The sequence below is a fragment of the Lytechinus pictus genome, chromosome 16 (genome assembly GCF_037042905.1).
Source record: "Lytechinus pictus isolate F3 Inbred chromosome 16, Lp3.0, whole genome shotgun sequence".
Taxonomy (NCBI): domain Eukaryota; kingdom Metazoa; phylum Echinodermata; class Echinoidea; order Temnopleuroida; family Toxopneustidae; genus Lytechinus; species Lytechinus pictus.
Window position 1 is genome coordinate 1,984,083 of NC_087260.1, and position 20,223 is coordinate 2,004,305.

At 38.4% G+C, this 20,223-nt stretch overlaps 1 protein-coding gene and 1 long non-coding RNA gene across 2 annotated transcripts; both read right to left on the minus strand.

Moving 5' to 3' along the window:
* Positions 1 to 3,013: 3,013 nt before the first annotated feature.
* On the minus strand, positions 3,014 to 10,401 carry LOC129279197 (uncharacterized). The gene is made up of 3 exons (XR_010296086.1): positions 9,657 to 10,401; positions 6,653 to 6,844; positions 3,014 to 4,560 (listed from the first exon to the last, which is right to left on the minus strand). It is a non-coding gene; the product is annotated as an uncharacterized LOC129279197 (long non-coding RNA).
* A 7,116-nt stretch (positions 10,402 to 17,517) lies between these two features.
* On the minus strand, positions 17,518 to 18,021 carry LOC135157077 (uncharacterized). The gene has a single exon (XM_064111565.1). It carries the CDS (start codon positions 18,019 to 18,021, stop codon positions 17,518 to 17,520), a length of 504 nt encoding a protein of 167 aa, XP_063967635.1.
* Between the last annotated feature and the right edge of the window lie 2,202 nt (positions 18,022 to 20,223).

Below are 20,223 nucleotides of genomic sequence, written 5' to 3' on the forward strand. Positions count from 1 at the left end.
CTTCGGAATTACGAACCTCACTTTGTTTTCGGACTAACGAACCCTCGGAATTACGAACCTTCGGAATAACGAACCTTCGGAATATCCGAACCTTCAGAATAACGAAGCTTCGGAATTACGAATGTATGCGGGGAGAGCAAGTATGTGAAGAGAGAGAGAGAATGAAGGGGGGGGGGGGGGTGAGAGAGATTTTTTTTTATTCCGTAAAATTGAAAGTTAGAAAGGGAAATGACGATGTAAGATAGAGATGGGTAAGGCGCTGAGAGAGGAAGAGAAGAATGGGGAAACGTAGACACTGAGATATTAGAGAGAGGGGGAAAACGTGAATGACTGAGAATGAGAAGGGGAAGGGGAAGAAAAAGACATATCAATATATTGATAGACGGACAGACACATAGACAGATAGATAGACAGATACATAGATAGACAGACAGATTAGATAAACAGATAGATAGATGGGTGGATAGATAGATTGATGGATAGACAGATATATGGATAAACAGGAAGATAGACAGATAAATGGATAGTTAGGCAGATATATAGATAGACGTGTAGATAGTTAGATGGAAGGATATACAGACAGATAGACAGATAGATGGATGGATAGATATATAGACAGACAGATAGATGTAATTTTAGACAGGGGAGAGACTCATGGAGAGAGAAGGGGGATCAGTCTACACGGAATTACCATAATTTGGTCTCGTTTAACATACTCTAATGATAATCCTAATTATAACGTGGTGTCTTAGAGGTAAATTGCCACTCTTTATACTGTCCATTTGGTATCCTCCCACGTGATCTGATCCCAGGTCGTCTACAATCTCTTCGTTTACTATCCATATGATCTGCTTTTGCCATTTACCCCATTTATTCCGATTTTCTGTTTTACCAGTTGGCATGAAATTCACTTCAATACAATTTTGTGTATATAATTAGAGGAGCTGGTTAGTTTGACAAAGTGCTAAATATAGGCAAACGAAGTGGAAATGACGTCATCCGGGCATTAGACTAAATGGTAGTTGGTTCGAGAGGATCGAATGGCAATTGGACCAAATTGATAGTAGACCATAATGGTGTTAGACGAACTGAGAACGAGACCATCTGCCGGTAGACCAAAAACCATCATGTGGTCTGTACTTAAAAATGATCGTAATCTATCTCGAATCTGTGAAAGCTTGTGTGTGGGTGCGTTTAAATTATCAAACTATGAATGTGATACGAAACAATAGATCCTTAGTGTCTGACATTTCCTTTTGCCGAGCATCACAGATCTAAACTGACTTTAAGTTTTATATGTTTTGGTTTTTGCAGACTTGTAAACTGATATAGACGTGGGTGCAGGCCCACAAACAGCTGTGATTGATCCGATCAACCACAACTATGGAAAGCCAGCATCGCCAACATCTCTTATGCATGAAGTATACAAGATCTATTCATAATCGTTGTCTTGACAATTCACCGTGCTCCTCTTTGTTTTGCAAATCAAAAGATATTGTTTATAATTCCTGTAGAAAAAATGATGGATTTATGAATAGGTGAAAACTGACCGAACAACTGTTTTTACGACGGGATTTTCTTTTTTCTTCTTATGACCGACCAGTATCATCAATAGCATTCTGTAAGACTCGACCAAGGGCGCCGCTCGAACCAAGTTGTCACTTCCACGTACATCAGAACAAGATAGGCCTAGCTGTGGTTCAGTTACCCTAATAATATTATGATAATTATTTAAGAGATATCTATTCTTCGTTACACAATACATAAAAGTTGAATGACCTCTGGATACCTTTGCCTGGTAGGTATGCTTCAGATTGCTCTGAAAGACGTGGCTTCGGGAAGCGGAGGTGCCAGAAGATTTGTCTGTGTATGGAGTTATACTACACACGTAGCACCCTAGATTTTACTCAAATATCCTTCACTTGTGAGCCAAAGCTCGTCAGTTTTTCAGACCAATTCGTTCCCAGGTCCCTACTGAATGGCCCGTGATGAGTTTTGGCACTAGCAGATAGAAAGTCTAATATTCAATCGTTGAAGGAGTGGATCACCAACAGTGGTTTCAAAGGTGTCTGCCCGAACCCTAATATACGCTCCTGAACTTATCAGCAGCGTATGAAGGGGTTCCATGTCTGCGCACCTAAAATTGAACTTGACTCTGATATTCTTCCGGGACACGAGGTCACTGGAAAAAAAACCTTCTCCAATAGAATCTCTACACGTGACTCGGCCAGAGGCCAAGACCAAGGACGGCAAGATATGGCCTCGAGGCCGACTCTAACTACACTCCTGCCATGAAGAACTAGGATTAAAGGAGAAAAATGCTGGTGACATGTGCGTCACAAAGTGGATCGGCAAACGCTGCCTAGAACGTTCAGGGTTCCATAATGTATAAGGTTTGCGATGAATTGCAAACATGAAAGAACATCTCTGATCGACATTTTGAACAATTTGCGGATGAAACGATGATCTTGATTGGTCATTACCATTTAGCGATTGATTAAAAACCTTTGTGTTAAAGAGTCGGGTGTTACAGCCGCTAGAGTAGTTCTGCAAGTGCCATAATCTCATCTCAGCCGAACAGCATTTGCCGCTGCCGTCTGACGAAGCGTACCGCAACGGGGTAAGCGAAAATAAAATAAAGCGGAAGTCCTACAATTTAAGAGTCTCAATTTACCCAATATTCTTGATTCACAAAGAATATATTCTTATCTGTTACATCCAACCAATTAAGTGCACCCGTTTAGTGAGTTGCCCATGTATAGCCTCATCCGAAGCCAAAGAAAACCGAACTTTGTCAAAATTTCAGCGTTCCGTCGAAAGCTGACCAAAGGTGGGGGTTCTCTTTGGTCAACTGAATGAATATGATTGAAACTCATACACGGCGGTTCATAAGAATATCTTCTCTTGCCAGCAAGTGTTTAGCGAGAACTGGAAAATATCTGAAAATTGTTAACTCCTGATGATAGGTGATGGCAGACGACATCAAAATAATTAAAAAGAATTTAAGTCTGAATTCATAGATCGAAATATTTATTTTTCACATTTTTACAATAGCTCTTGTGCAGGAATATACAATTGCACAAATAGATTTACAAAAATAAATGTCATAGATAAAACATTACTTGAGAATGAATTGTAAAAAGAGGGGACCTAAAATTTGATTTGTACTTCATTTATTTATATCTATCGAATTCTTCACTGTAGGAAAAATTATAACATCTTTTTTCAAGTGTGATTATGTTAAAGAATGAATCTAGAGGTTTTTTTTTAATTATTTTCAGAAAGCATTAATATGGGAGCGAGTTCATCGGATCACTCCAATTTGAGTGAATCTACATCCTATCAATGGTGTTGATATCTGACCCTCTTGCATATTCGGTCTTCCCAAACTTTGTAAAAGTTTTTCGACTACTTTCGATTACTATCAGACCTGATCAGGTATGCAGCTATATTTAAAACATCGTTGCCTCTCACTATTTTCAGATGACTTTTATCCGTAAATCAACATTCTGCTTATTCGAAACAATATTGGCGATAGGCCGACACTCTGTCAAGCTTTCCATCACGGAATATTTTTCTTCTCTAATCGTTCTGTATATATTCGCGTACGCCTGTGCCTAGTGGCTAGTACGGTTAGAGGATTGAGTGTTGCCTCGGGACCTGTTTAGTACAGGTGTTTGTAAGGTAACGTATGACTTTTAAGAACTATTGGAACCCGTTCCCGAGCTAAAGAAATTACTCCCGAAATTTCCTTACTGTTTCAAGAAAGTGGCATTATTATTTGATTTTTTGCCTCCCCAAATCTAATTTCGTTATATTGCATACAAAATCAATACATTTTCTTTCATTTGAATTCCTTTAATAATTGTAACATACAAAGAGAATATTGAAAATTTAGTTCTTAACAAAAGTTCAAAAATTCAAGATCACACTTCAACTACGCTGACGGAAAATAAAGTGATTGAGGGTCTTACTTAAGCAACCCAGAACACGTTCCATTCAATAGTAAAACTGTGCCTACTTTAGCCACTTAATTTGAATAGCATCTTCCGTGGAATGTATAGCTTACTCAATTTGATCGAAAAATTAGCTTTCCTATGAAGCTTTTGATTATATGTTTTGATACGCTGAGAGCAAATTGAATTGCAACTCACTAATCTGCAACATTATTAACAAAGTGAATGCCCCGCCAAACCCACAAGATTTATTTAAAATCTATTTCAGATTACTTTGATAACGAAAAATATACAACTTCGGCGATGTTTTCAACAAAGCTTCATGACATACAGAAGACTGCTCAAAGCAGCTCAATCATTGTACAATGAAAAGGAAAACGCATATTTCACAATAGTTTAGAAGTTTTTTAGACCGAGACGAACATGGAATATATATATATACGCACGGGACATCGAAAAAGATCAGCTGCGAAAAGAGTTGTTTCTGAAGAATGCTACTTTTAGTCTGTTGTAACCATAGTAACGCTCATCGATGACTCGTTCCTTCAAGAGTAAAGGTGAACTTCAAGAGAAAGCAGTCTCCATCAATCCGAGTGTGAGGATTCTACAAGGGAGTAAAAGTTTAGAGAGTATTTTTTTTCTTGCGATTTTTATGCTATGATACGAACTAACTCATCAGATTTGACTTGGCACTTTGATTGCTGGAGGTGCTGCTTAAAATTTGAAGAAAAACAAATGGTTTTTACTACAAAATAAAGGTCATTTTGGTCATGAGAAATTTGACAAGCAAAAAAAAAAGGGGGGGGGGAGGACTTTCACCAAAAAAGTGTACGTCATTTTGGTTACATTTATAGGCGTAAATCCGTGACGCCATGCTATTCAAGAGGAAGGGGTGGATGAAACAGTATATCATCCCCTCAACAATAGGTTCACCGCTTGGATTTACGCCCTTGGTTACATTTTTTTATCAGAATTCCAGTGGGAGCTGCCTAAGGAGAATAACACATGCAACACTCCAGCACCCCCGCTTACCAGTGCCATGTAGCAGCATCATTGTCTTTTCTGTAAGTTTTGGGGTTTTATCAGGCTTTTCCTGAACGCTAAGTTTAAATAAATTATACCCCCTTGGTAGCTTTTTCTGAGTTTACTGTTATTAAGAGGTCATTTGCATGTCTAGCTGCATTCTGTAGTGAGCACACCATTCGTCCCTACCTTTCGCACCAACATCTTCGACGTATCCACCTCCATGTCGACGCTGCGCAAGACGAGCGGTCTTGCACTGCTCTTCTGACGATTGCGGTATCAAGACGAAGAACATCGATCTCATGCCAAACATTGTGCCTTTAAGTCATTATGGATGTGCTCACAGCAAAGATTGCAGCTAGACACCTATTATGTAACATAACATCCACTCGAAAAAAAGGTTAGCAGAGGGGGTTATATGTGACTGAAACTGGGTGTGAAAAAACCCTGATGAAACCTACAAATTCTATCGTTGAGTTTTTCTTGGTACCCTTCATCTTACCTTTAAAGGACCATAATACCGTGACACTAACGGGTAATATATTGATCAGTGTTGTGAGGGTTGTAAATGTAATCTTCGAACATGAGATTATTTTTCTACCACCATGATTAGAAAACTCTTTAAAGTACACTTTCAGACTGAATAGTGGCAATGTCTTTCAGTAGTTTCACAGACTAGTGAAATATTCTGTCGCTGTGAAATGGCTTGCTAAACCTTCCACAGACCACTGAAAAGCCCAAAACAACTAAAGCAGCAAGATCCATCTCGTACATTAGGGCCACTTCAAAGTTTACTGAGAACATAATTGGACAATCGAGAGATCAATGAAAGATCATCTGACATACTACCAAACATCTTCGAAAGATCAATCAATTTCTCTGAAAGACTTCCAAAAACAGCTGAAAGAATACTCAGTGCATGACCAATTTTCCTCTCTGAAAGAATGACCGATATTAGTTATCTTCCTGAACTTACAGAAGTCCTTCAAGCAACATTTCACATGTCTTTCGACAATATTTCAGAGATCTTTTATCAACACCTGGTGATCTCCAATCATGTTTTTTCACAGGTCTTTCAACGATCTCTCAGCATTCTTTCACTATGTCCAGAACAGAAATATACGAGAGACTGTCGTGTCGAGACTAAGACCTTTGAAACTTCACTGAGAGATTGCTGAAAGACCACTTAAAGACAGTTTTCCTGACAGACCACCGAAAGACGGTTTTGAACCTTTAAAAGGTTTTGGAAGGCACTAAAACATCTGGAAGATCAGTTAAAGTCGAGATAGACCTGGAAGGCTTGAAACAATTGAAAAATCAAACAAGTTCCATCTTTTAGTGGTCTTCCAGCAGTCTATCTCTTTGGGGAATGGGGTTAAAAGAATCCAAGGCAGGTTGTACAATTAAAGAATTGAGCCAAGGTGTCTAGTCATAATGCCTTGCCTTTAACTTGTTGGGACCCTGTAAAAATGTTCACATTTTTGTCAAACATGTCAGTTCTTCTCCTTATTTTCCATTTTTACATATTAATCTGAATTTTTCCTTTTAAAATGACTCACAGGACCTAAAGCTCCCATCGTTTTCAACAGCTATGGCACCCCCCCCCCTTTACCACTCCTTCCCCCAGAAACGTACATTACGAAATTATTATTTTTTTCTATTTAGAAGTGTACCTTTCTTAGGTCTCTTTCTTTTGACTTCGTTGGCCGTAGGAAATGTCATCGTCTGAGCTGCCCAAAGTTCCGGGTCGTTCCCTGGCGATGGCCCTGGCGTGGGTGTCGAGCTGGCCTGCTGCTGTTGGGGTGTCGATCTGTCATCAGTTTCCGTTGCCATGTTAACGAATGTTGTTATCCCGCTTTATTTATCTGCAATGGATATTTGTTATATAGCTCATTAAGAGTAGAATGATTGGTTAAGAGTTGATGGTAAGAAATGTGAATAAGTTGCATAGGCATGCAAAGATTAAATTGTGTTGGGGTGTCCCTGTACGAATCACTATCGTTTTTTAAAGGCATCAATAGTGAGTTTTCGTTCCTCATCGCACGACGTATTCAAGAGCACAGTAAATGTACCAAGTTGCCCGTCAACAGACAATGAGCAGCTGGAAGGTCCTTGCTGAAAAATGGCTACTTGATAGAGCATTTTCGTCCTAAGATTCGGAGCTGACGAAATATTGCAAATATGTCATTTTTCCAGAGTCTAGGACGAAACTGCCATTTTGATTCAATAATGTTCGACAATGACTTCTTGGTTGTTCATTGAGGGAATTATGACATGACATTTTTCATGGTCTTGAATCCGTCTTGCCTCGTGGGAGCGAAAAATCCATAATAGGAGGTAACTAAGCAACCCTCCCAGTGGGGTAATACAGGGTGAAAAGTTCATCAACGGTTTCTATTGATCGGCAGCTTAAGCAAGCCAAGCATCCCAAGTTTCCAAATGGATTCGATTTAGTCTGAATGGTAGCTTATCAATGAAACTTTTCAAAACATAATATCATCTTAACGCAGGATTTCAGATATATTACGAAAGTGCATAATTTAAATTCAAAGTTAAAATCTTCTCTTTCTTCGTTCTAAATTGATCCTACTTCCATAAATTACAGACATTTTCTATTTTCTATAAATTTTAAACTTACATTTCAAACTTGATCTATGTGCACATAAATCGCACACGTGTATAAATATATTATCTATTTACTCTTTAACTTGATAGAAACTATGAAAAAACAGAAAGAAAAGTAAGAAAGAGGTATCATACCCATGATGTGTAATTTACAGCCTCGTAACGGCCGGCCCGAACCCGAAAGGAAACCAAAAAAAAGGTGAGGGGAAGAATTGGAAAATAGACTTTATATACAAATTTTCGCTCGCGCTTCACGCTCGCATTGCCTGTGTAATGAATCCCATTCAAGAGGATTAAATGGCACTTATATATCCAGTTCTGAAATCAATTTGCACACAATATTTTAGCTCGCACATTAACGGCTTTCATTATTTTGTTTGATTTACACAAATTGTTTCTATATCAAAATGTTTAGTTCGCGCTGCGCGCTCGCATTGTTTGATTTGTGAGTTACCTATCCTCTTTGGAAATTTTTACCAAAATTTGTCAAAATGCTCCTTTATCATGTCAGTATATCATAAAATTAAGCTCGTGCTTCGCGCTCGCATAAAAACGCGCTTAGACTGTCCAGTTTACAGGTCATAATATTGATCTCGCGCTTCGCACTCTCATTATTTAATTGGTAATACTTGTATCCTCTTTATTAATCACTAAAAAACAGTCCTAATTGAGTCACTTCTCACGTTACTATATAATAGAAACTCCTAAGAATCTTCAGGTCTAAGGACATGAGATACCTTATCTTGTTTATAACAATGAAAACTAATATTCCTAAAAACTTCAGTATTTAGTTAGGACTACCCCCCGAAAACCAACAAAAATCAGATTATAGCGGCTAGTCGAGAAAAATGTTGATGAAAATATTTTTCGCCCCCCCCCCTATTGGCGAAAGCTGGATCCGCCCCTGCAGTCTGTCATACGGTTGATTTTTACGAAATCAACCATGTAATAAGCTTGAATAATCATTTTCAAAATGATCATATTCAAACAATTTAACTCGTTTCAAATAGACCAGTCTGTCATACGGTTGATTTTTACGAAATATAAATAATAACAGAATTATGGACTCCAACACATCACGTCAACAATATTTGCTGAAGGAAACAGAAATGATTGTCAAACACATTGCTTGTTGGATACACATCGGGAATGCAGTATTTGTAAGATTTTTAAACAGGGAGATATAGCCTGCAGAAGAGTAAATGATGACTATTTTACAAAATCGACATTCGAGGCTCAAATCAAGTTATAAATTTGGTATTACCAACAAGTCAACAAATGTTAGGCCGGGTACTCATAACCGGTTCGACATACTCTATAGTATAATCTAAACACTACACAGATAAGAGTCACGAACAAGCATATGATATGACATCTTTTTTTACAATGAATTCCAAAGGCTTTATAATAAGACATAATCTGATGACTGAGACTCCATTAATTATCATAAAATTATAAATGTTGAAGAGTCTTAAATATTATGGTCGTGGCTAGCTACCTCTTTGCATATACACAATGTAGAATATATATCTTTCATCGAAAATGAATTTTGTCATTATACGGATTTCCGATATCATGATTAGGCTCATGTTTATCTTGGCAATTGTCATATCTGCCCTGTTATTATTAGTAATAACAAAGCCAGGCTCTACAACATAATATCTTCTAAATACAGCAGGGGGCCGTTTGATAAAGCTTTTCGTAAGTTAAGAGCGACTTTAAGAACGACTTTAAGAACGACTGGTGAATCTATCTTTTGCGCTAAATAATCGCCAATGTACATTTAATGGTGAATATCATTTACCACAATAAAATATCATCAGTCGTTCTTAAAGTCCCTCTTAACTCACGGACAGCATTGTGAAATGGCCCCAGACTTTCCTCCTCATATTTGAATAAATATACCTAGAATATTATATCAATATCACTATGTTCAGCATTCATGACTCAGAGTTAGCCGATGAGAATACTTACTATTTAACGTGGGTAACAGAATGCAATCTTTTATACAATATTAAAATTGTCAATGATACAAAAATTGTAATTTCTTACCTTGAAACAGACGATGGGTGTATCAGATTGTTCAGTTTGGAACACTCTTTTTGTGAGCCGTGCGAGGGTAGCGAATCGTCAACGGAATGGATGCCTTGATCATCCGCATCAATGTGCGTTGTAGTGGTGGTGGTGTTATCGCACTGACTGAATGACACGTCGCGCTGTCCAAGTCAATCCTTCATGGATGATACAATACAATAAGATAAAGTTTATTTTTGTTTCACAATCACACTTTATCTGTAGTCTCGATTAGTATATCTGCATTAATGGTGATATGTTGTTTCTTCTGCTCAGGCGTTTTCAACGGGCTCCAAAATGTGAATAAAACCACCCAAACCATCAGCTTGTACTCGACTATCGCGGGGTATTTCCGCGGCAGGCTAGGCCGTCGTATCTTTTCACGTAGAACACAAGCTGTCAAGCGAGGGGCGTGTTTTCTTTGAGGTCAAACAAAGGGTGCATGAATTGATTAAAACATGAAATTAAATATTGAATATGCATGGTATCAAACTATTGTAAAATCAGCATAAATTCCATGACCAAATAAGGCAAGCATTGACAGAAGGTAACCCCAGAACCGTGTTTTTCGTAGATTTATTCCAGCCGTCTCGTGAATATGTCAGAAACGAGTCCGAAAGACTGTCTACTATAGATAGCCGACTTACACGGTATGCGTAAAAATTAAAAATGTGAAGAACCTTGTTGTAGGCTATTCACCTTGTTAGAAGGGTAGCTCAGAAATGAGACGTTTTAAGAATATATCATGCTTATATCGAGGGTATATAATCTTGGTGGGGAAAACCAAATTCTTGTTTTGCAACATCTTTGGTATAAGAACACATTGGTGAAACAATAAAAAAAATAAAAGTCCATGTACACACCCGCAAAGCAAACACGAGCAAACAATATCCAGAATTACGAAATACTTATTTGTCTCAAAGCTGATTTAGAGGTGAAAATTCCCCAGTATTCAAAGGCGCGAAAACATATCGTCATCACCACCAGTAATTTTCCTAGTTCATTGTTATATTTTTTTGTTTAGGTGAAATCCAATATTTATTGTTGTTTAGCATGCGTCGAGATCGTGATATCTACTACCTGATGAATTTAGACAAGCAAAATTAAATTCCCTTTAAAACTGCTATTGCATCACATGCATCTGATTTCTTGTAATATGGCGTGTAGGGCTATAATCTTGTATACTTGATGATTCATAAATAAATCCCCCTATTTGACGTGCAAATGAGATACTCTAAGCTCGATAATGCCTTGCACAGTCATGTCTATTGTGTCAAAATAAAAGGTAATTTATCTTAGTCCCTATCAAAATAAGAAAAAATATAATAAATGTACAACATTATCAATATTGCGAACGCTTTTCTACTTATAAATAATGAAAGAAAATGAGACAAGACAAGCAGCTCCATTGGAAATCATAATGCATTTTATTACAGGGCTTATGTGTTGCTAGAATAAACACAATAAAACACTCTAGATATGAACAATTTTGCAATTAAACATTACACCCTTTTAGTGACATGAAAAGAAACTGTAAAGATATTAAGAATTTTCATTCACAAACTTTGATAAGTGTAAAAAGGAGTTACTACGATCGTGACATTTTATCGTTCAAATTTCTGGATAATAACTTATTCAACTAATTAGTTACTAAATCATTAAATAATTAAATAAACAATGTCAAGTTTGTTTATTAATCAAGGACTTAATCTTAAAAAAGCATATTATTAGTTATTTACAAATCATTACACTACTAAATAGCATTAGAAATGTTATATGTCGACTTCATGCAAAACGAAGGGAACCACCGCTTTGTTGAGACGATCCCTGAATTTGGCGCTTCGGGTTGTCCGGGATCGTACAGAGAGGACGCAGTGCGTTCAATCTCTCTTGTCAGCAGTACTCAATTTTATCAAAATTTTGTATAATAGCAAATCGAATAAACAATTTACACTGTTTTCTTATTGTTCTACACCATGAGCCCATTTTCCAACCTAGAATACCAATTTTAGCCGTAAAGTGGCTAATTTCTAAAAAATCGCTTAACGAAAACACACAACCCTGTGTTGTATGAATGGCAAGCAGTGAATACCACTGATATACACTTTTTTTAAGGTGATCCCTCCATCTGGTGGTCATGACAACGTTCTTTATATATCTTTCTGGTTCACATATGATTAACCTATCAACCTTGTTTATTCTATTTTACACCCATATATCACTACTCATTGGATTGTAAGTTACAATTAGAAAAAAAAGTTCTTGCTATCGTCTGGTTCTTAAAAAAAAGACAAATCCCAACTAACAATTCATGGGGAAAACCAAAGGAACGAAAATTGTTTCTGGGTCTTTGTAAGCCATGTCGCAATAAAGTCTTGTCTGAGATTATTTGTTCAAACATGTATTGAAAATTTATTGTTTATGATTGTAAAAGAAAATTATAATCGAAATACCTTTTAAATGACCAAGTGTGTACTTTTCTGAAAGCTGTTGTATAAACATAATTATGTTAGTTTTTCAGAAATCGAATGCCTTCGTAGAGATAAAGTTAATTAAAATTGATATTTTCCGATTATTTGGATTGTTCATCAAGCATAAATGGTTTAGATAAAATTTTGGGGATGTATTTTGACCTGGCGATAATTATTATATCATATTTTCTAACTTTGATTGTATCGGACCCTTTTTAACGATAAATAACAACCTTGTTGTAGTAATGCCTCTCAAACGAGACTCAATAAAGTCTTGCTAATTCAGAAAAAAGTACTGAGAATAATATGCAATATGTCCTTTAGAGCTCATACGGATGAATTGTTTCGTCAGAAACGTATCCTTAGAATCAATGACCTGTACCGCTTGCAACTATTCCAATTCATGTATCAGTTAGATAGAAATAGTGTACCTAATGTCCTACAAAAGAAATTTTTGAGAAACAATACTTTACATTCATGTAATACGAGGCAATTAAATGACTATCACTTACTTAAAAGTAGAACAATATTTTCTAGCAAAACTGTATTTTTCACAGGACCAAAACTCTGGAATTCTCTGGACAGAGTAATAAAAGAGGCAGCTAATCTGAACCGATTTAAATTACTCATCAAAAAATTTCTTCTGAATTCTTATTGATTCAATCAAACATTTTGTGAACTTCATACTTATCCACGGTTGTATTGATTATTCTAAAGTCAATATTTAATTTTGTATATAGTGTATATACATTTGTGTTACAGTGTTTATATCTATATAATTTTATATAATTTTGCTGATTATTTTACTCTTCTTATATCATATTACCCTTGTATAAAATTTTGATAGGGGGTCTACCTCTTACAAGCTTTGCTTTTTAGTAGGCCCCTCCACTTTTTTTCATTTCATTGCTATGTTTCAATCCTGCATGTGTTATGCTTTTTTTTTCATTGTAAAAATGATTGATTACGAAATGTACTTTGATGATTGTGGAATATGAATATATCAATAAATAAATAAATGAATAAATAAATAAATAAATAACCTTACTCCATTTAAAATCCCAGTTTCATAAAATGGGGTCTGTTTTTTTTTTATAAACACGACATTTGAAATGCATTTATTGACAAAAAGTATATTAACGGGTACGAAAGCAATTAACAGAAACGGTACATTTGGTCCATACCATATCATTAATGATTATGCGCTTGTAATGGGGTCATTATTTAATTCTAGATATTCCACAATATTCTAAACTTTGAATTTAATTCTTCGTACTGATCCAGAAAAGGAAGAAAGAGAAGAAAGAGAAGAAGGAGAAGGGGGGGGGGGGTAAGAGAAAGGAAGAACTTCACAGAGTCTAGTGAAAGAAATAAGGTTAATAACAAAGAACAATTTAAAACTGCAATTGATGGTTTATTTTTTTACTACAATCGAAAAAATGGATTATCATTCATGATTTATTATAGGCCTTCTTTACTTTTTTTTTATCTGACATCAAAATAACAATGTACAAAATATAGAGGCATAGGCCTATATCACGTATTGCTATTCACTACTACAGCACGTGGAAAATGCAAGATTGGCCTACATAATATAATCACATTACAACCCAAATAAAACATATCATGAATTAATGTAAGTAGCATGCTTTTTAGGTGTGACACTTTGTGAATAAGTAATTCTGAACTTTGTCTCTAAAATAATTGATAAAAAAGACATATCATCATGAATTCTTATCCTATAGGTTTGTACGTGGTACAATTAAATCTTCCAAACTTTAAAAATTTACTTTCGTGAAATAAAACATTATAAACAATCCAGAAAAGAAAACGACAGTCTGATTTGTATGCAACTCTTTTCATCTGAATAAGATAAAGACAACTCTTCCAATCTAAAATTTTGTTAGAATACAAGTGTTACTGTATATGACTACTGTATATGAGTTTGCATATCCCCATTGTTCGCCGGCTCGTCTGTCGTCCTTTATGTATTCGTACACGTAAATTGCGTTTCGCCTACAAGTAAGTGTAGTGTCCCATACTAGTCGTCCTATGACCAATGTATGTGAATACATACACTCTTAATAATGATTACAGAAAAATGAACTCAGTGATGTATTGAAGACTTTATGTTAATTGCAATAATTGCCACCATTATTTTCATTATTACCTTTACAGAGTTACTGTATATGGGGGCAATGAAAATTCAAATGATATTAAAAGTCACATGGCAAGATTTTTTTATGGACTAGCTTAACATAACAAATTTAGTGTCGATCAATCTTACAATAATGGATTTATTACAAAAAAAATAGGATCAACCCGTCCTCTGCATTTTTTAGTTTTTAAAGCTATAGAGGTTATAGCAGAATCTTTATCTAGAATAAGAATCTGAAGAGTTGAAAATAATACACTAAAATCGTACATATTAAAAATGTGCAGATTTAGAAATTAGATTGACTATCGACAGGATCTATTTATCCAGCTTTGGCATGTTTTTATTGAATAAGTGATGAGTGCAACCCCCCCTTTTTTTTTCTTTATACGAAATATATTAACGTCAAAACATTAAAGGAAACATAGAATCTTATCTGGATGGAAAGTAATTTTGCTTATTTCTGGAGAAATGCTTAGTCTGTGCTTGACTTATTCAGTGTGGAAATTTAATACAAGACAGTTGATATTCCTAATCATACCTGGACTGAATACTGCAGGGACGGATCTAGCTTTTTTTCCAAGGAGGGGATTTGACCAAGAAATTTATCAAGCAAAAAAAGAAAAAGACACAAGTGGTTTCAAAGAGGCATTTTGGTACCAATATATTCTGACTCTCGTCTTTCAAATAGAGAGTCGTGGGTTCGAATCCTAGCCGTGACGTGTTTTCCTTCAGCAAGAGATTTATCCACACAGTGCTGCACTCAACCTAAGCGAGGTAAATGGGTACCGGCAGGAAATAATTCCCTAAAAAGCTGTGTGCACCTGAATCGGTAGCCTAGCTTAGCCGGGTAATAATAATAGCAGGGCCCGCTGGGGGAACAGTTTTCGGAAGTGAAATGGCTACCCTTGTTAAATATGCCGTTATTATTATTATCAGTATTATATTCTTTTACAAGAAAAAAAAAGGGGGAAAAAAGGGGGAAGGGAAAAAAAGAAAGGGGGTGCACCAAAAATAAATTAGGAAATGCTAAAATCTAGGTAATTAATCTTCTTTTACTTGGCAGCCCAAAGGGGTGTGAACCCCTCCCCCCCCCCCCTCGTCGATCCACCTCTGTACTGTACTATATTCATTCGCTTATTAAGACATTTGGTTTCTTTCTGATGTTGCATGGTCTATGTTAAAGCATAGTTTAAGGATTGGAATTTTCGTTGGTGTTGTACATTGTGCTTTAATGGTCGAGAGAATGACCATGTGCATGAAGTGTCAGACTGTACAACTCTATTTGCATGGGGTACATTGAAATAGACTCATGAAAAACCGACATCTGCCCTGGGCCCCGGCGTTTAAATGTAGCTAACGAAATCAAACTCAAGCCCCTAATACACGCATTGTATTTTGTATTGGTTGGAAGTCAAGGTACGTTTGTTCTTTGGCGTTGTGTTTGGTCGCAACTATTATTGCACTGGGCCCATGGAGTGGTATGACCCTAGGTTTGCATATGGCATAATGCTGCTGCTGCTGCTCTTCATCCTTTTTAGGAATCAAGCCTTAAACCAGGTATCCTAGAGCCAATAAATCAGTCACTGAACACAGCTCGCATCACTAGATGCACTAATCTTTTGATCAAACTGACAAGCAATACCAAACGCTGCTGCAAACCAGAAATTAAAGAAATGAACGACGAGTTCTCTGATGACCTGCGTAATATTGATGATACATGGGACAGCACGACCGGCCGGGGATGACATGAGATCAACAAGGTGTGGTTGGAGGGAGCCATCTGGGTTATCCATCACAGGAGGTTGACAGACGTCGGCAATGGGCCAGGCCGCTGCCGAGAAGCCTGAGTGGACGCAACAGGACAAGGAGAGGGTGATGGCAGTCCACCATGCACTGCAGCAGGTTTCAGAACAGATGGGACGGATGGGGGTTCAGGCAATTCCGGGCACGAAGGTCATCCTCCACCTTCCTTGGTGGCAAGAGCCTATGTACTGGAGTGTAAAGTCGTAGAAACTTGCGATTCTGTAGTGTGACCGGCCGGATCCATCAACACGGACTAGGTATTTGTCATGCTCCCGTAATTCAATCACGACGCCGGTCTTGTGCCCTTTCAGAGGACGTGGTCCTGTTTGATTCTGGGCATGGTTGCCAACAAGCCGTTCTGTGTGCTCCTTCCCTTGCCTGTAGGGTCTTGCACCAGGTGTTGTGAGGCTTGTATTTGCCAGGGACGAGAGGGATAAAGTCCTGAACCGGATGGCCAAAGACACACATGGCTGGGGAGAGCTTCGTGTCTCCTGTCCGGGTTGTTGCCCCCCCCCCCCCCCGTAGGTACGCTAGTGTGACCAAAGACTGGAAGATGAAGGCTGGCGACATCAAGTGAGGGGGCTGGTGGTGCAATGGGATTGGATTGGGCTATCCGTTTACACCGAGTGCATCCTGCAGGTAAGGCACTGATCACCGGGATGATGCCAGGCCAAAAGACAGATGCTTCAGCACGAGCAGTCATCGATGTAAACCCTTGATAAGCACTATGCAGGTTGGCCAAGACTCCATCCCGGAAGGAAGGATGAATGAGTACACGATCACTGTAAAGGACAAACTGAAATAAGTCCATTGCGAAACTTGAAATATTTACGCAGTGGTTGAGGAAATGCATGGCAAATGTACAGTCAAGCCACACTCGATGAGTACGAGGAGGGTCTGCATGTTGGCATCACCCGCTGTCGCAGAACGTACTTTATCCCATGTAACTGATTTGAGGTGAATAGAGTCAAGTGCACACAAGTCATGGCAGAGGATAGTGTGAAGACTTTCACAAAATCAGTGTAAGGGACCACGGTCTGAAGCCCCCCCCCCCCACCATTAGCGTCGATGAGTGCAGGAACGACAGCGGCATGACACCAACCACGGCTACGTCATTTGGACAGGTGCAATTTCTCTGGCTTGCCTGTTGGGTGGCAAGAGAGGCAATCGGTAGCTCGGTGACGGACGCCGGGGACATGGAATATTCTGAACCTGCATCGCAGTGTCTTCTCTTTAAGATTCCGCAATCAGGAATTAGAGATCTCCTCCAAGGCCCAATTGCCGAAAATCTTGAGTAGTGGCTTGTGGTCGACGGCAATGATGAGATCCTCACATCCCAAGACGAAGTGCCTTGTCAAGGGCGTCTGCTACTGCTTGTGCCTCACCTTCCAGTGGGGCGTATCGGGATTCAGCAGCATGAGTAAATCGACTCCCTGCAAATGTTACATTCCAACCCGTGACATGGCATAAGAGGATAGTGCAATCGCAGGTGCAGAAGCCAAAAGCCAATGTCATCCGTAGACCAGTCCGTTGCCCGACAAGTAGGCTTTCTTGGGTCAAATATCCTCACGCCATCTTCAATCTCGCGGGTAATGACGGCCTTGGGCTCTCCAAAGGTACACTGGAGGGCAGTAGTCCTGACGAATGGCGTACTGGGCTTCAGGAGCTGACGAAATGTTAACATCCTATCTGTCATGTTGAAGGTATACGATACTTGGTTGACAAGTCCGAACCATGACCGCAAATCGGTGATATTAGACGGTGCATGGAAATCAAGGATCGCCTTTTGGTATTTCTGGAATGGCCGGACACTGTCAGTAGTGATATTAAAGCCTGCGAATTCGACAACCTCTGCGCCGAGGGTGAATTTAGAAGGGTTGAGGATGATCCTTTTCCCACCACAGATATCCATCCACTCGACTGCTTGGAAGAAGCTGTCTGCTAATGTGTCAGCCAAGAGTAAGACGTCATCAACACACTTTGTATTGCATGGGATGGCTGATACAATCTCGCTGTATCGCCTGGTGTAGCCGTCACCGGAAGTGGTGTATCTTTGAGGCCCGGATTTGTAGCAGTATCTACCCCATGGTCTGATGAATGCTGTGAGATGGCGATCTTCCTAGCAGGTGGTTGGGTGATTGGGTGTGGTGTGTCTCACGGGTACCATGAGCACTGAGGGCCTGAAAGTCGACAGTCCTTCTCGGTTTGCCATTCTTCCTGGCACACACCACCATCCTATGTCACCAAGTGACAGGCTCATCGACAGGGACGCCCAGCTGAACATCGTGATCCAACCCAGTCTTGACTGCATCCCGCCAGTGGAGTGGTACATGAACGGGGGTGTGATGTGCGATAGGCTCTGCTGCAGGGTTCACCACCAACTTAAGGGGAGGGCCATCAATCATGGGCATGAGTTAGTGTTCGCAAGTGTTCAACGTACTGCTCTTGTAATAATCAAGGAGGTATTGCTGGAGCGTGTCACGGTTGTCCTCAGTTGCCGGGAAAGGTAGTGAGGTGGGAGGCGGTGGGAGACATTGGTGCTGAGGGCAGTGGCAGACAAGTCTTGTATGAGGCCCCTCAGGACTGCAGCCGCGACTGGAAAGGGCGGGCCTCATGTTGCACCCAGTTGTGGAAACTGTCCGAGATGATTCCAAGGCCAACACAGCCTTCCCAGCTGAGGAAGAGCTGATCAGAACTGTCTTTGACGTATGTAAGCTGTCTAGTCCGGACGGTACGGCCTCCGGCAGCAAAAAAAAAAATCGTTGATTGATTAGTTGAACTTCTGTATAATGCTCTTCTGGTTTAATTTTGACCAGTGGTACAACTAGACTTAAAGTATGTACATCAAAGAATTCATGGCTGGTATTCGCTAAGCGTTACAAATTCAGTTAGCTTACTAAGCTAGTATCGTAGTCAAGAATGGCGATCCGTGGATTTAAAATAAATCCAGATAGATTGTAGTTAGGAATCAATACAATTCTGGATTTAATTTGAAACAAATATATGTATTCATAAATCCAAAGAAATCTCATTTGAATTCTTTGAGATCTGAAAATGATTCTTTAGAAATTAAATTTGTTTGTTGCTAAATTTAGTCGATTAGGACCAATTGTATATCAATAAAGAATTGGACACATTTTACAAAAATACCTTGTATAATTAAAGTAATTTCGTTATTTTTTGGTGTCGTTTCGTCTAATCATAATATAAATATGATATAAATCCAAAAGTTGTGAGGCTGACGACGTTAAGTGAATTTCTAAGTATGAAGTCAATTTAATAATATGCATTTGCTCTCTTAAATGAATGCTTTGTAAAAATTATGTTAAAACTTTCAAACTGATCAATTGCACAAATATCTTAGGGCGTTGATTTATGATCATAGTCCATGTCTGTGAGCATGAGTGTATATCTGGTTGTTCTATCTGTGAATCAGTTATCCTTTTCTTCCTGAACTTAATCATTATCTTAATAAAGTGGAACTCGATCTGTTTACCGAACCGGGTGTCACGTGATATTGGACCAAACATAGTTTCCATCCAGACCATAGAGTAAACATCAATCCACCAAAGAATAAATTCATAATGAAATAAGGGTCGGAACCTACGGGCGAAGTGACGATTTTCGTCATGTCGCCAACTGCAACTGAACCGAAAGAACATAAAGATGGTGTTAGTGTAGGACAGGAAGATACTTCTTCAACAACGGACAATGAGCCTATGCGCAAAAGGAAGCTGAAACAGAGAGGTACTGGGAAGCAGATACCGGTAAAACGGATACATTAAAACATTATCGTCACTGTAGGCCGAGGCATATTGTGTTTGTTGAGAGAGAGAGAACAAAAAGAAACGATAACAAACATTTATTCTTGCACTTTTTAAGCTCGGTAAAATCAAGTTTTATTTGTACATGTGGTTATAAATACAGCCATTTGATATAATATATATATATATATATATATATATATATATATATATTCAACCAGGCATCTATTCCTTAAAGAGAATCCAAGCCAAATAAAAACTTGTTTTTCGGGGAATAAGACAAATCAGACAGGTTGATAGGTGAAAGTTTGAACAATATCGGACAAACAATAAGAAAGTTATGATTTTTT